The sequence below is a fragment of the Gymnogyps californianus genome, chromosome 1 (genome assembly GCF_018139145.2).
Source record: "Gymnogyps californianus isolate 813 chromosome 1, ASM1813914v2, whole genome shotgun sequence".
Classification (NCBI taxonomy): domain Eukaryota; kingdom Metazoa; phylum Chordata; class Aves; order Accipitriformes; family Cathartidae; genus Gymnogyps; species Gymnogyps californianus.
In genome coordinates, this window is record NC_059471.1 from 33,971,725 (window position 1) to 33,987,842 (window position 16,118).

At 40.8% G+C, this 16,118-nt stretch overlaps 1 protein-coding gene across 2 annotated transcripts in view; it reads left to right on the top strand.

The window, feature by feature from the left end:
* Positions 1–14,156, top strand: part of VWA8 (von Willebrand factor A domain containing 8) — a 200,726-nt gene extending 186,570 nt beyond the window's left edge. For both annotated transcript variants that reach the window (XM_050896862.1, XM_050896870.1), the window contains exons 43-45: positions 7,951–8,049; positions 9,249–9,487; positions 11,830–14,156. In XM_050896862.1, the coding sequence (XP_050752819.1) occupies positions 7,951–8,049; positions 9,249–9,487; positions 11,830–11,938 (447 nt within the window). In that variant the 3' untranslated portion in view covers positions 11,939–14,156. The remainder of the gene's footprint in view (positions 1–7,950; positions 8,050–9,248; positions 9,488–11,829) is intronic.
* The last annotated feature ends 1,962 nt before the right edge of the window (positions 14,157–16,118 follow it).

A 16,118-nucleotide genomic window follows, 5' to 3' on the forward strand; every position in this document is an offset into this window, starting at 1 on the left:
TCACGGCAACAGTTCATAATAGAAAAGTTAATGACAGATATTAACAGGGGCAGTGTAATTATACAACATGATTTGTGTAGCTTGGTAGATCAGGCATATCTGAGCAACACACGTATTAGTATGGCCAAATGCAGGATCATCCACAAAGGAAGATGAAATAGAAGTAGTGGACACAAGGATACATGATATATGGGGGTATAGGCAACATGGCTTTTGTGAAGGGAAGTAACGCATTCTGAAGAGTCTATGTATGTGACAAGCAGGGTTGATTGATAGAGTCTCCTTAGCCAAAAGCATTTGACAAAGTCCCTCACCAGAGGCTTGTGAAGAAATGATACTACTTTGAGGGTAAAATGGAAAGCCTTCAGATAAATGAACTACTGCTAAACATACAGAAAACAGACTAAGTGGTCATTTTTTAGAGTGGAGAAGTGAAGGAAGGTCACTGCTGGAACTGTGGTGAGATTTGTGCCAGAGCCCATGATGTTATTTTGTTCTGTATATTCATAAGTGATCTGTAAAAGGGGATGGATAGCGAGGTGACAAAAGTTGCTAGTTGTATGAAGTTATTTGGGAAAACAAAAAGGGAAATCCAACTGTGAGAAGTTGGAGAAGGACTTGGCCTTCTCCAGTAAATGTCACCAGTAAATGGTGACTGGGAAATAAAATGGCAGATGGTATTCAGTGCTATTAAATGTGAAGTGCTGCAGATGGAAGAAAACAATTCTGATTTTAAATACACAGTGAGGAAGTCTCAGCTATCTGTTAGTGCTCACTCTCAGCTATATATTAGTGCTCAACAGAGAAATCTTGTAATTATGTTGTCTGGTTCTTTGAACACTCAGTGCCCACCAGCTGTCAAAAAAGCTAATTGAACGTTAGAAACTATTAGCAAAACAACAGAGAATAAAGCAGGAAGCATCAGAATGTCGCTGTAAACACCCATGGTGCATTCACATCAGGAGTAATGTGTGCAACATTGGTCCCCCGTCTCACAAAAGTTCTTGTAGAGCTGAAAAAGAGAGGCTGACAAAGTTTACAAAGGGTATGGAAGTGTCCACATACAAGAAATGGCTAAGTAGGCAAGAACTGCTCAGTTTGGAGGAGGTAAAAATCAAGGAGCTGATAAAATCTTGAGTAAAATGGAAACGGTGGCCAGGGGACAGTTGTTCATTCTGTTCTACTACAGCCATTCTGCTTTTGTTATGAACAATGAATTATTTTACATTTACACAACAGAGGACACAACAGAGTGGTAGAAGGTGATGACACTGAAAAAAGATGTAGTGCAGTGGTAGATAACCAGCTGTCCTTATTTCCAGTGCAGCTCTATAGCTGAGAACCCAGACATGACCCTCAGGTGCATGGTAAAGGAATAACATGTAGAAGTAGACAGACAGACAGCCCACTGTGCTGTAAGATCATTAAGAACTGTCTTCAGTTCTGGGATTTTAAAAATCTATGTTTCATTACCTTTCAAATCCCTCTGTGTCTATTACAGATTATTATATTTTGCTTGGCAATAGTTGCTATTGGCCAGTGTTTTGCCCCGCATGTAGATGAAAGCCTGTATTTGGCCAAGCAAATAGCTCAAAATGCAGTTAGTTGTAACAGTAAATGTGCCTCTCTAACAACCACTTACCGTTTATAAAAACGCAAAAACCATGTGCAGTTATTAGACGTCAACATTGCCACTCTTTGATGATAGTAAGACAGGAGTAGTGTTATCCTTACAATCTCTATGAGTCAAGAGAGCTGTAAGGCTAATTTTATACTTAAAATAACAGTGGTGAGGAAGATGCTGGAAATTTTAGTGACATACCAAGGGAAAAAAAGTTGTCATCAGCTTCTACATCTGTTCAACTCAATTGCCTCTAGGGTAACTCTCCTCCATTTAAGGGCTCCTTCCACTGGACAGAGAACTTTGAGGGGGCAGTATCAGCCCCTTGATTCAAGGCTGGCCAGATCCAGCGTGAACTCTGTCAACTTTGGAGCTGCTTTTGCCCAAGGGAAGAAAAGTATTTTTCTTCCTCTACATCTCTCTGTGCTGCCTCATTGGGATTTGATTCATTCAAAGCATAATATCTACAGGAGTAGACCAGAGATGACTAGGACAGCAAACAAGATGTGGCCTTATGTTTCACTGGCCACTGAAGTCATCCCCCAAAATGAGCACAGAGGCATTTATTAACTAGTCATGTTTGAACCATATTCTTAACATGATCCAATGACTAGGCTAAAGTATCTTTTTAACCTACATTACACAGTCCTCTCATATGAGAAATCTCCCGTGCATGTGCTGATGGACTCTTTGAGTCATTCCTTTGATAAAAATAAATAGCATTTCTGAAATCTCCAGCTTGAAAATACAGATTTTTTTGGTGTATAATCTCGTATGGCAGTTGCTACACCTGCATGAATGCGGTCAATAACCAGAGCTCATGCCAGTTCCTCAGTTTCTAACGAGTGTAATTAGGTCTTCAGAGGATAAGAGAGCCAGTGATTCTTTTAAAATATCACTGACTCCAGTCTGTAAAACACTGTCACTTTGCAAGATGCTGCTCATTTTTCTCAGGACAAAGCTGAAGTTTTGGTATGTCTGCAAAAGTAGCATACATTTCTCATTTCTAAAAGAGAAAAGAACACACAACTGTGTAGTGTGCAATGAGAAATCTGCAGTTTATCACTTTTTTTTTCCTCTTCCTTATCCTCTTCTTGCCTGGTTTTATAAAAATAGACTTTTTTGGCCTTCAGATATGCCTGCTGTTACCTGTTCTTGTTGTAGCCCATTTGCGAGGGTCACAACAACATTTGCTGCAAATTTGAGAGGTTTCTTGTACAACATGTGTTGAACCTGGGGGACCATAGGCTTGTTGAGCAAAGCATTCAAAGGGGATTTACATAGTAAAGTTCCCTTCTGCTATCTAGCTGCAGTGCAAACTTCAGAAACCAATTCTTGGCCTTTGCTCAAGATCACTTTTCTGCTGGTGCTTGGTTTAGTTCTCTGCCAAATAAGGTTGTGAATTAATCAGATGGGCTTTTCCTTGGTTGTTTTATCCTGCCAGCTGAGCTTTCCCCATGTGTGGTACCCCTTGGTATCACTGATGACGTTGATTGTCTGGTCTTTACAGCACTGAGTGAAGGTAGAGAATACTTTCTCCCTGCCTTCTTACACAGAAGAGCTAAGTGTTGGGTATGTGACTGTACCAAGCAGGTAACGAAGTTATCCTTCATAAAAAGTCAGACAAATGCCAGCAGGTATTTGTCAGCTTTTTATGCTTGCGTAGGACAACCTGCCTGCTTCCATTTCCCATAAGTGCAGGCAGTGAATCATTCCTTGTCAAGGGGGAAATGGGAGGCTCATCCCACGGTCGGGAATTCCATTTAAATTAACAGCCGTGTTTCAAAGCCCTCCTCCAATGTCATCTCATCCACGCTTCCTCTGAAGTGCTTTATTAAAGAAGAGAGTGGGAGTGACTGAGATAATAGAAGCCACATTCTCAGTCTTATCCTAATAATGGAGGTTAAATATGTTCCTACAAATGCCCCTTGGCCCCTTTAAATGTGTGGATGCATCACTTACACGTGTAAGTTCTAATAAGCAAGTTATTTTGCAGGATTAAAGTTCTTACATCTTTTGTACATCTCATTTTAGGTGCCAATTATTTGAAAATGTACAGAAGGGCAGTTTGTTCTTTGTTTTATCTGAGACAGTATTATGTCTGTCACACAAACCATATGGTTTTATATCATCCCTAATTACCATCATTAGCACACATGATGGCAGATTTAGGAGGCATGTCCAGTAAATTATCCAACAGCAATTTTATGAAGCCTTTAAAATATTGTAAGTGGCTCAATAAATGGCATGTTATGTAACTGGTAGGAAAAGCCTGAATTGTTATTTATAGCTATATTAAAGGGATATTGCAGATTTTATATGACCATTTCAGCATTCCCTGTTTGTAAAATTTACTATGGAGGCAGCACTGTTAATTCAGGAAAAGAAGAAATGTTCCACATGCTTGGCAGAATAGTTTATTTTAAATAATAAACAAAAGGTTTGAAATAAATTCAGAAAAAAAAGAATGTCCAAAGAAGAGATGAATTTATAAAGATCTAGCCCTCTGGCATAGGCCTGTCTAATTCACACTGCCTTTTACATTCAGCTTGTGTCTTCTTTCAGCCTTTTAAATGCCTTCAGAAATTAAACCTTTTGGCATGGCAGCTGCAGAAGACAAAGTCTTCCATTTTACCCATTTTAGGCAGCAGCAGCCATCCATTCAGTGCAAAATGTGACAGTGGAATAGGGATTGTTTTAACCTGCAAGGAAAGAAACCAACAAAATGATGCTATTTTGAGCGACGTGTTTACATATTGTGTACTCACAGCTCTGAATAGAGCAGTTCTTGTCTCAGTGTACCTGAGGCTATTGGAAAATGAGCCACTGTGTACCACAATAATATATTAATTCAATTAAGCCTGCACTATAGCAAACATGTATTTTGCTGCTGGATTTGTCCTGAGAGCCTATGCTTACAATCCATTTTGTAAAAGAAAACAAAAGTCAGTTCCGAGTAAGATTGTATCACAGCTCTTCTCTCAGTTGTAACTCCATCCACATAAATTCTCCTAGGGAATTTATGAGAAAAATGTATCGGATCCTTGCTTCTCAGAGGCCCTTTTGCTGTGCTTGTCTTTAGCTACTGCGAAGGAAGGAAACTGGTTTTGACAAAGTATGCATGTGCCTGCATGTGTTGGGGTTCCCAGTTGGCCAGGGCTGTGGAGCTGTCTGCACCTTTTCTTTAAAATGAGCACACCGAGATAACATCGAATCACTACGGGTTCATTTTACTAGAATACAAATCAGAAGGAGGTAATAATTTACTGAAAGAAAACCTGAGTGAGAGATTTGAATCCTCCTTCTTTGCCCTTGCAGAGTGGGATGCTTCACTCCAGTTTTACTCCTGTCCCAAACTCCATATTCCTAAATTGTGGTAGACTTCATACATTCCCCTGGGCAAACATCTCGCTCCTGTCACCTCTAAAGCTTGGCTGTGAGCCTGCTCCCATCCCTCCCTCTCAGGGAGGGTCTCCCAGGCTGCAGTCCTATGTTAACTTAAGTCAATCCAAGTCAGTGCTGCTACATTCCCATCCCCTCCTTCGCTGGGACACAAGTACTCATCCAACCTCACAGTTTAGGAAGCTAAGTTGCCCAAAAGCAACCTCACACTCGTTAGGTTTTGGCTACTCCTGGTGCTTGACTTGACTTCCAGGGCGATCAGAGGACCATGAGGACCAGTGCTTGAGGGCTGGTGACCGCAGCACTTCGCTTCCACAGCATGGCGGGATCTCACCCTGCTTTTCAGGAGGCCCTCCTTGACCCAGAATGCAGCAGCCAGGACGAAGCAAACAGCCACTTCTTCCCTGCTGCCTTACCACACTTTTTTTAATCACAAGTAGTGTAGTAAACTGTCAGCAAAGAAACAAGGAAACAGATAACATCTGTTAAATATAAGTATACATACTCGGGCGCATGCATGGGCACACACGGAGAATAATAAGCAGCTAGCCAAGGAGGGAGCAGACAGGACATGATGTTCCCAGGTGAATGCCTTTACGTGCCTGCAATAGTTTGCTCGGATCATTTCAGCCTCACCTTGCCTGTACCTGGGTTGTACATTCCCACCTTGTGCAAGAACGTGGAGGGGGCCCAACCGTAGGGTCAACCTCTGGTGTTTCATCTAGGAGCTACAGCAGTTCCCTTTACACAGACTGTCACACTGAGTTTAAACTCAGCCTTTTTAAGACCTAGCCTTGGTCTGTTATTAGTGTGTGCCAAGAACCAAAATGATATTCCCAAATAGCAAAGTTTGGCCTATTCCCATGAACTTAGTATGGCAGAGCTGATACCAGGACACCCAGTGGGTGAGGTCCGTGAAATGCTGGGAAGGAGCTCATTGCAAAGGAATCAGCCTTCTTTTTACACAGGAGAATGACAGCATTTTGCTTTACATAATTAGGTTGTTGATTTAAAAGTAATACCGAATACAAAACTGCTCAGCAAAGGACGTACAGGGTTTCATAATTAAGAGCTTACCCTGAAGATCTGTGGATATTTCTGACATTACATAAGAACCACATTAGCGCTGTATCTTTTCTGCTCCATTAAACCACTGCTTTATTCAGTTCCTCTGGTTTGAATAATCTCTAGTTTTTAAAACAATACGCATGCACGCTCTCTTTGTGTGTAGTTTACATTCTGGATTTATTCCTGTATTAATTCAGAAGTATGCTGAATGTAACCTCAACATTATTCTCAAAATTTGTGTATTTTCATTTGCCATGTCTTTTCTCTGGGAAAGATAACCGTTTGAGGAACATAGAAACACCAGCTAAATATTCACCAGGAAAGAAAGAGTCTGAAGCGTTATTGGTAATAAGAAATAGGTTTTTAAGAGAAAGCATCTGTCAGACTGGAAGCTTTACATGAGGCTGGGTAGCAAATACTAGAAATGGAAGAGCTGAGAACAGGAAGCCAACAGAGCAGAAAGAAATCAGATTGCGTGAGGACTAGATTATATAAAGATTTCCTAGGGGAAGGAAGTCTGGGTTATGTGAGGCTGTCATAAAATGGTCTGACCTTGGGTGAAATAATCTATAGTATGTGGCACGTTTGCTGTTTTGCAGAGGGAGGTGTCACCTTTAAAAGTGTTGTTCCAGCTGCTATAGCTTTCTTTTACTCTTGATATATTTTTAAGCAAATTAGTGATATGGAAACAAATAAAAAGAGCTTTGTCAATAAAGAACGCCATTTCTCCAGTCTCCAGGACCCAACTTACACCAAATAAAGTGGTCTTCAATAGGAAAGAAAAGAGAGGAAAAACTTTGAGGAATAGACCTGCCTTTTACCAAATGATTATGTGGGAATTAGGGATGGTGAACCTGGCAGGGACCCGCAGGCAGTACTTGAATAAAAGATAACAGAAAGGCAAAATATTGCACAAGGGCTCCTTGTCAACTAAAGACAGGTCTGTGCCAGCTAGTCACGGGGAAATACAGGCATGTTCATGTTGAGGAATTGCCAGCTCAGGTCTCTCCGGGCTCAGGATCCATGCACTGTGCTCTATTACTTGGTGTAGACAGCTCTTAAATCCACTTTTGTCCTGCTCATGAATTCTCCCTGGGGTGACTGCCACATCCACAACACAAAGGGCAGGTCAGGGCCTTGCCGTAACTCAGCTTGTCTTGGTTTTCATGTAACGACAATAAAACTCTTACATAAAACAAAGGCCTTCCCAATATTACATTATTTGTTCAACAAGATATTTGAACTGTTGCAGCTCTACGTGTCATTTTTGCAGCATCTTTCACAGGAGAATGATGTGCACACCATCTCCTTTGAAAATGTACAGAGACTCTTGGAATTCACTTCTCTACATACTTTCAGCAATGACTTTGATCTGTTATGCACAAAAATAAGGAGTGCTGATTTTCAAAAAAGAAGGCTTGTAGTACTTTTTTTTTCAGAGGAGAATGAGGTCACAAAAAAGATCCATCAAACATGGGAGCTACTCTGAAACAATGCACTTCTTGTTTGTCAGACTCAAAAGGACGAAAATTGCTACTTTAAAAAAAATACGCGGACAATGTGAGAGGGCAAGGTCTTGGTCTTCTGCATCACCGCTCTGCAATTGGTGGGATGATGTGAAAAACAGACCATGGAAATAAGCAACTTGTTCTTTAATTTCATTATTTAGCAATTCTTTCCCATGTTTTCATGTTGGTGAGAAATTGCAAGTAGTTCCCTTAAGCAGCTTATAAACAGAAGCAGGGAACAGTATTTGGGTTTTCTTGTTGAAAGCAAATTGCCTTTGATCTGTCTCATGTTGTTGTGACCCAAGGACCATTCGTGACTAACAGATGACTGATGAAGTTTCTTTCTTGCAGTATGATATTGTTGGACATTCAGGAGACGGCTTCGACATCACCTTGGTTGGGAGTGACAAAGTTCCCAAGAACAATAAGCAAAGATTAGAGATTCTTAAGGTAAATCCTACTGATAAGTGATGCTGGATAATTAAGGATTTTATGACTGCAAAGATAAAATTGTAGGTGGGTCACAGAACGCAAAACATAAGGAGAGTAAAATAAAAGAAAGACAAGAAAGCAAAATCTGTGTATTTGCATAAAATTGAAACAGGACCTTTCAAAGACATGGCAGAAAACAAATTATGCTAAAGTAGTAGAAGCTAGATGTGCCTTTTTCTGGACTACTGTGTCATAAATGTGTCATTTTTACTACCTGTCAAAGGATATAGGAAGTTCCAAGCATTATACAGTGATATAGATAGCTCTACCTAAATCATGTGGTGATATTATTAGTGCATAAGTGAGTAATTTAAACTGTTGAGGGATCCCAAGTCAGCGATTTAGCCTGGTACCCTCAAGAAGTTATGTGTCACAGTAGCAGTGGGAAAATGTGTCAATGCTAGATTGAAAATGTGTTAAATCATAATTGCAAAGTGAGTGTATTCACCAAGATTTTACTGTAATAGGATGAAGAAAAATTGAGTATATTTTAGGATTTACCTGGTTGGCAGCTTGATAGGTTAGAACTGTGTATTTGAGCTTCCTTCAAAAAGTATTTTTAAAAGATTGATAGCTACTTGCGTTAGAAAGACTGGATTTTCTAATGTCTAAAATTCCTTGCCTTCTGCGTAGGAAACAGCTTCATCAATGAAAACAGTGTATTCACTTCATAAGAGCTCAAACAAAATGTTTCAACATTTTTAAACCTTGCTGCCACTGTCAGGAGTCAGATATTTGATAATAACTGTGACACTACTAGGGTTTGGAAGTCTAGTGCACATTATAAACAGGCAGGAACTGGTCACAGTATTAGGAAACTAAGCACTGTTTTCTTCCTTAAGTACACAGGAATGTAGCTACTCAAACTGCAGCTGATCAAAGTATTTTACCTTCCCTAAGGCCCAGTCTAATTATGTCCATGCGTGGGTTTTGATTGTTTGACCCACTGTGTTTTTAAGAAGTGATGCCCATCTTAAAGTACGATGTATTATGTACAAAAGCTGCATCTTCTGTAGTATCTGGAGCACTGTCCACATTTCTGAAGCATCCCCTAATATAACATAACTGAATATTTACTCCCTCCTGTGCCAGCTGAAATGAATGTTTATTCCTAAAGTCATCTTACGTATTTCCACTTGGTTATGCTGTGCACACAGATCATGCATGCCCATGCTCAGTTCTGCATGAGTGGAGACCATACCTTGGAAGGGACAGAGCATGCCATTCGTGAAATTGCCAAGGAAGAGGCTGATGAGTATTTTGTTATCATCTTGAGTGATGCAAATCTGGAGCGATATGGTATTCAGCCATCAAGGTTTGCCCAGGTCTTGACCACCAATGCTCAAGTCAATGCTTTTGCCATATTTATAGGATCCTTAGGAGACCAGGCAGATAGGTAAGTATATTAGTTTTGTGCCTAATATAACTTTCTTTGTTTCCATTCATCATAAATCTAAACTATGCTTTTATTGCAGTGAAGTTAGGCATAGTTGCCCATGCTGGTGTTCTGCACTAAGGTTTTGATCATAGTATCATAAAGTCATAGAACGGTTTGGGTTGGAAGGGACCTTTAAAGATCATCTAGTCCAACCTCCCTGCCATGGGCAGAGACATCTTTCACTAGATCAGGTTGCTCAAAGCTTCGTCCAACCTGACCTTGAACACTTCCAATGATGGGGCATCCACAACTTCTCTGAGCAACCTGTGCTAGTGTCTCATCACCCTCATCATAAAAAAATTTCTTCCTTATGTCCAATTTAAACCTACCCTCTCTCAGTTTAAAACTATTACCTCTTGTGCTGTCACTGCAGGCCCTGGGAAAAAGTCTCTCTTCATCCTTCTTATAAGCCCCCTTTATATATTGAAAGGCCTCAGTAAGGTCTGCCTGGACCTGTCTCTTCTCCAGGCTGAACAACCCCAACTCTCTCAGCCTTTCTTCATAGGCTCCAGCCCTCTGATCATCTTTGTGGCCCTCCTCTGGACTCAGTCCAACAGGTCCATGTCCTTCTTATGTTGGAGGCCCCAGAGCTGAACGCGGTACTCCAGGTGGGGTCTCACCAGAGTGGAGTAGAGGGGCAGAATCACCTCCCTCGACCTGCTGGCCACGCTGCTTTTGATGCAGCCCAGGATACAGCTGGCTTTCTGGGCTGCAAGTGCACATTGCCGGCTCATGTCCCACCTTACGGCCAGCTAGTTCAGAGCATTCTGCACATCCAAAGGGAGCACCTGAAGCCGTCCTCCCACTGGAGGTTGTGGACTATCCCCGTATGTAATACCACTACCTAATCATGACGGAGACATAGTGCCTTTGCCATTGCCCAGTATGCGGTTTGAATGTGTGCGGGCCTAAGAAAAGAGATTAAAGCAAGAGAAGCTGGAGTTTAATGGTCTTCAAAACTGCCAAAAATTTGACTCAGATACTCCCCTTGTGTTAGACACATAAATTCTTTGGAGAGTCTGAGCCAATACACCTATTTTTAGTGCTGCTACATAATTTTACTTTAAATTGTTTGGGCACAGAGGAAAAGCAGGAAATTCTATCCCAGGTGTCCCTCGGTTCCGCATCCACTGAGGACCAGTACATGCAGCAAAAAGCTGGTATAGCCACAAATATCAACAGTGCCTTTTCTGCTTCTGTTCGAGTCTTCAACTAGAGCAGAATGAGAGAAGGCCCAAAGGGAATTGGCCCTTGGTATGTAGTTTTAGTCAGAAAAGGGTTGAAAGATACTGCACAGCCACCATTAGTCATGTCTGCAGGTCCGTACATCAGAGCTGCGTTATGCATGAAAAGAGAATCCATTCTGAAAGACTGCAATTACAGAAAGTCCTTTTACTTCTGCTAGGAATAAAAAAAAAAAAAAGGCATTGACCATATCCTGCTGTGTAAGAGGAGATCTTATAATTGCCTAGTTCACTGGGTATGGAAAATGCACACAATGCTGTCACTGAAATGCATTTCTATGTACGTGGAAGTGCAGAATTAGACAAAGCCTTCCTGTAACTGCTGTGGGGGAAGGAAAAGGGAATTCTCCATTGCAGCTTTTTTAAAAACTCACTTTAAAAGTGAGACTTAACTTAGCATTGGAGAAATGGTGTAGAGCATAAACTCCTTTAAAAAGCAGTGAAAAAATGAATTCCAAGCCTGCTGACTGGACATGAGGGAGATGGATTTCGTAATGTGCATCTTGTTTAGCTTTTTTAAGGGGCGTTAAGCTGTGAATAAAAATGTGTCTGGCTAATATTGGCAGAAAAATATCTTTCCATCTAATCTGCTGCGATCTGAAAGAGGAAATACAAAGAGCACATTTAGAATCACTGGAGGTGTTGAACTGAAAGAGCTGTGGGTTCATGGCAATCTATTTAGAGTAAGTAAATATCTGCATTTCCAGAGTAAACCTCTAGCTGCCCTCAAAAAACCAGTTGTGGTAATACCTCCTGGGGTCACTGGTACCTTGATCAAAATGGAGTTTTTGCCTGTCAGAAAGAGGACGTGAATAGAAATCTCTAGAAACACTCTTGATTGTCTTGCTGAAAGGACCTCTGTGACTTAGCTGCTCTCAGTGTTTCCTCCCACTGCTGCTTTCCCAAGCCTTTAATTGCATGGTGACTGCGACGTGAATGGCATGGATTGGGAAGGTATTCAAAAGGAAAAACATCCGTTCTTAAGGAACCCTGGCTTGTGGTAGAGAAGATAATTTGAAATGGTAATTGTGTCTTGTCCCTCATTCTGTTCCTTAGGCTGCAGAGGACACTACCAGCAGGTCGGTCTTTTATTGCCATGGATACCAAAGAGATCCCCCAGATTTTGCAGCAGATCTTCACATCTACCATGTTGTCAAGTGCCTGAGCATCACTGATGTCACAGTGCGTGAATTCAAAGAAGAAACTCACTCCTGCTGGAGATCTAAACCCTAAAGCTGAGGATAATCACAGTTATTAATAAAATACGTACTGTTCTCTAATCAGCAAAGCGACCCAAATCTGCATGACAGCCAGGCTGTAAAATTTCACCCAAAATCTCTCAACCCACTTAGCGTGTTCAAAGAATTGCAGCGGGGCAGAGGTAAATCGCAGGGTGGTAACAGAGCGAGTGTTTTTCTGGAGGGACAAATAAATAAAGGACAGTTTGTGATCACTCCTCTGCCTGCCTTGTTGCCAGCACTACGGTATCATCTCTCCCTGTTTTATTAAGCACGGTTCACTGGGATTTGATAATATTATGCAAGGCAGAGCCAGGCAATCTGTTTCAGTGTTTTGTGTGCATATGTTTGAATGGGTAGTTAGCTCCGTCTCTGATTTAAACAGGACTGCTCTTGTCAGGCAGGAAACCCTTCCTTCCTCTGCTGTTGCTTTCTTGTCCGGACGGGCATCGGGGCTTCACGGCTGGATGCTGGGAACAATGGAGCAGTTTGGAAACACTGACCGTCGCGTGTAAACATTCATTATCTGATCAGGCACGGTACTCAGAGTTGTCAGATCTAGAGAAAGTGGCTGTTAAGAAGGAAAACAAAACAAAAATAGATTCGTGCAGTTCTGCCTCTGAAAAGTAAGGGGAAAGGGTCAAAACAGTCTTAAGAACCCAAGAGCCAGCGTTTCCAAGGAGGGAACTACTGCCACCTCTCCTTTGCATGACCGATGATGCTGTCCCACTGCACTGTTGCCCAGAATCCCTGGGATGGCCTCAGTACGCGGAGGTGCCTTTTCAGTCGGGAGACAAAATGTTACTAATGCTTTGCTAGAGCTCCTTCATGATCTGTTTTGCTTGCGTCTTTTGAAGATGAAACTGGAGGAGAGATCTAGGCATGAGAAAATAAGTTCTTTCTTATAAAGGAAGAGGAAAAAAATCTATTTTTATTTTAGCAAGATATCTGTGTTGGGGTATATTTAATATCCAGGATAGTTATAAAGACTTATTTTATAATTCAATCGGCTGATGTTTGGCTTGTCCCATGAGGCGATAATTCCTCTTTATCTACTAAGGAATAGATATCTTGTAGTGCATCAGGAACACTGGAATACTTGATGAATTGAATGTATGGTTTAATTAAGCGGGGGCAGGGGGTGTGCATCATCACTGATACTCTGCTGATATTAATTTGAGGGTAACTGAATAGAAAAAAGTCAAGGGAGAGTACTTACAAAAATCTGAAGGCGGAATTGCAGTACCTCACCTTCTAATATTTCTCTTAATCCCACAGTTGCCCAAACCACACTGTGAGCAGTATATTTGGAGGGGAGGAGGCAAATTAATTTGATCTTGTTAAATACAGCCGTTGGTGTTTTAAAGGGTCCAGTTTCTAGTGGTCATTCTCTACTCTGCAGCAAAAATCTTTACCAGAGCATCAAAAATGTCCCGTGTTTAGGATGTGTTTCAAAGCCTGGCCAGCTTCGAAACTCTTCATGGCAAGAGAGGACGGAAGACGTTTTTCAAAGGCTTGTTAGTATTGTTATGATAACTATATATGTGAAAACAGAGGTTGAAAATACAATTCCTGTTTGGAGAGAAAGGAATTGGGAGGAGAAGGTTGAGAAGGTTATCCCTGGCTGGGACAAATGCATGTACACGCACATACACACAGACGCAGCTACTAAGCGGAAGTACGCCTCAAAATATAAATATCTTGGTCCTGTAAACATATGATGAGATGCTAAATGCAATAAAGAATTGGCATATTAATAAGTCTGTTAGTAAATGTGTTTTTACATGGAAATTCCTTCAGCACCTCTGCTTTTATTGCCAGCAGTCCTTCAAAAAGAAGCATTTTATTACAGTTAATTAGCAAATGTACTGTACACTTTCTAGATTACTTGAGTGGATAAACTTTCTCACCTCAGATTTACATGCAGTATAATACTGTTATCTTTATCATAAAAAAGTAGTGTTATTTAAGGGAAACTCTAAGGTAAATCCAATTTTAAACCTGTTGTTTGATTATCCCTGTAAATTGTATTTCATGTCATGCTATTTAAAGTTACCTTTCTGTTGTGTTTGGTTTTATTCTTTGTTTCAGGAGATGTCTGTTGTGTTTCAGTTCATGTTTTGTGGGCCCACAGGCTACGGCCATGTCTGGGGCCAGGCCTGGCCCGGCCAGGAGGGCGGCTGGGAGGGGGTGGAAGCAGTTCCTGGTAGATTTTGAGAGAAAGGGAGAAGGAATGAATTAACCTTCCCCCCCAGTTCAGAAGGAGGGGGTTTGGTTTTTGCTTTTAACAACGCTTCATTGCAGAGCATATTTGACCCGACAGTGTCTCTCTAAATTGTAACAATTCAGGGCAAAATTTTCCCCGGGCCGTGCATCTCTCACCTGCTTTAATGCCCATTGCTACCCCAGGGAAATCAAAGCAGCAGCTGTGCTTTTCCCTGTTTCACAAGCACTGGCAGTGTTATTTCACTGCTCAGAAATTCAGCAAACACTCTTCTTTCAAGTCCCTGGGACTTGCAGAGCTTCTTAATATGCATTTATTTTTAATTAGTGAAATGCTTAAGAGTAATGTGGCTTCGTTTAACTAACAGTAGCACCAGTGACTGCTCTCGTTGCAATGCATGCACCAGCGTTGTGTGTCACTCATTCCCTCTGAAAGCTTGTTAAGGTATTTTTCATCTCTTCTCACAGTTTATTAAGGCACTTTCCCACTCATTGGTTTTTATGAAAAGGCACTGTTTCGGTGAATGAATAGAGCTGCTGGTTGGAGCGGGTCCTGACCTATCGCTAATGCTTTAATAGCATTAGTCACATCAACAGTAGTGATTTTAACTACCACTTATAATGCAGATTTTTGTCTAGTTCTGTTTATATATGTAATGTGTTCATACTCACTAGCCAGTTAGTACGCAGTCATTTCGGATAACTATTTAACTGAGGTGCAAAAAAAAAAAAAAAATACAGAAAGCCCAGGCAGATGTGGTTTCAGTCAGAACAAAGCATGTTCAACATTTAGAGACATAAGCAGCTTCACGCGACTACGTGTAAAAGTGATGGGTTAGCATGAAGTGCAAGGAGAGTTAGGAGGGACTCGTAATCTTTGACTCCAGCAGTCTTTTTTTTTGTTTTCACTTCTTTCCTTGACCAACACTAGGTGTCAAACGTGATTGTGAATGTCGTGCTAGAGCTTATCCATTAGCCTGATAAAATTAAGACTAAAGATCCTAATCGCTGGTCAAATATACTGATGTAATATTCGAGCAAACAAGCATACAACAGGAGATTTAGATACTGTATTGTATGTGCAACATCAAACCAAAAAAAGAACCCTGATGCCTAGTTGAGACTACAGGTAAGAGATGCAAGAATACCAGAGGTTTTCTTTATCTATACAGTTAAGATTTTTTTTTTAATTGTTACAAAACAAGTATTAAAATAATTTGGACAATTAATTAAAAATACAAGCAATTGTGCTGTGTTGGCTATTGCACATTATCGTGTTTATTAATAAATAACATTCCTATAAAAATGAGAATGTACAAGATATTTATTGAGAAATAAAAATACAGTTCCTAACCATGTATCGAATCCGGAAAGCTGATTTGAAAATATAATTGTTGTATAGAACCTCTAGATTAGAAAAGGTTCAGGGTTTAGTTAGTGCTTTAAATGCTACTGTTTTAGTGAAAATAGGTAAAGCTCTTCAGTTTGTCTGCTGTAAATATAATGGAAGTTGTTGTTCATCTCCTAGATAATTCTGCTTCTGGGGCAAACATGTCTATTTTGGCCCCATCTTTAAAAAAACCAAAAAAACCAACTTGCATTCTATCATTTACTATTCTTTCTGCCGGTATCTAGGGAGAGCAAACGCGCTCTCCTGTCCTGACAATGAGTGAGCCTTCTAGAAAAGGAAGGTCAACATTTCTTCCTCTCAGCCCCTGTGTGTGCTGTATAGTAACAGCACTCAACACATGGAAGTCTTACATGGTCCATTACGCGTGGAAGACATTTTATCCAACGTAATAGGTGTCCAACAGTCCCTGAACATCACACGAGGTAAGTTACAGTCTTCAACCCTGGCTTGGTGCTCTGCGGGTTATAGTTAGT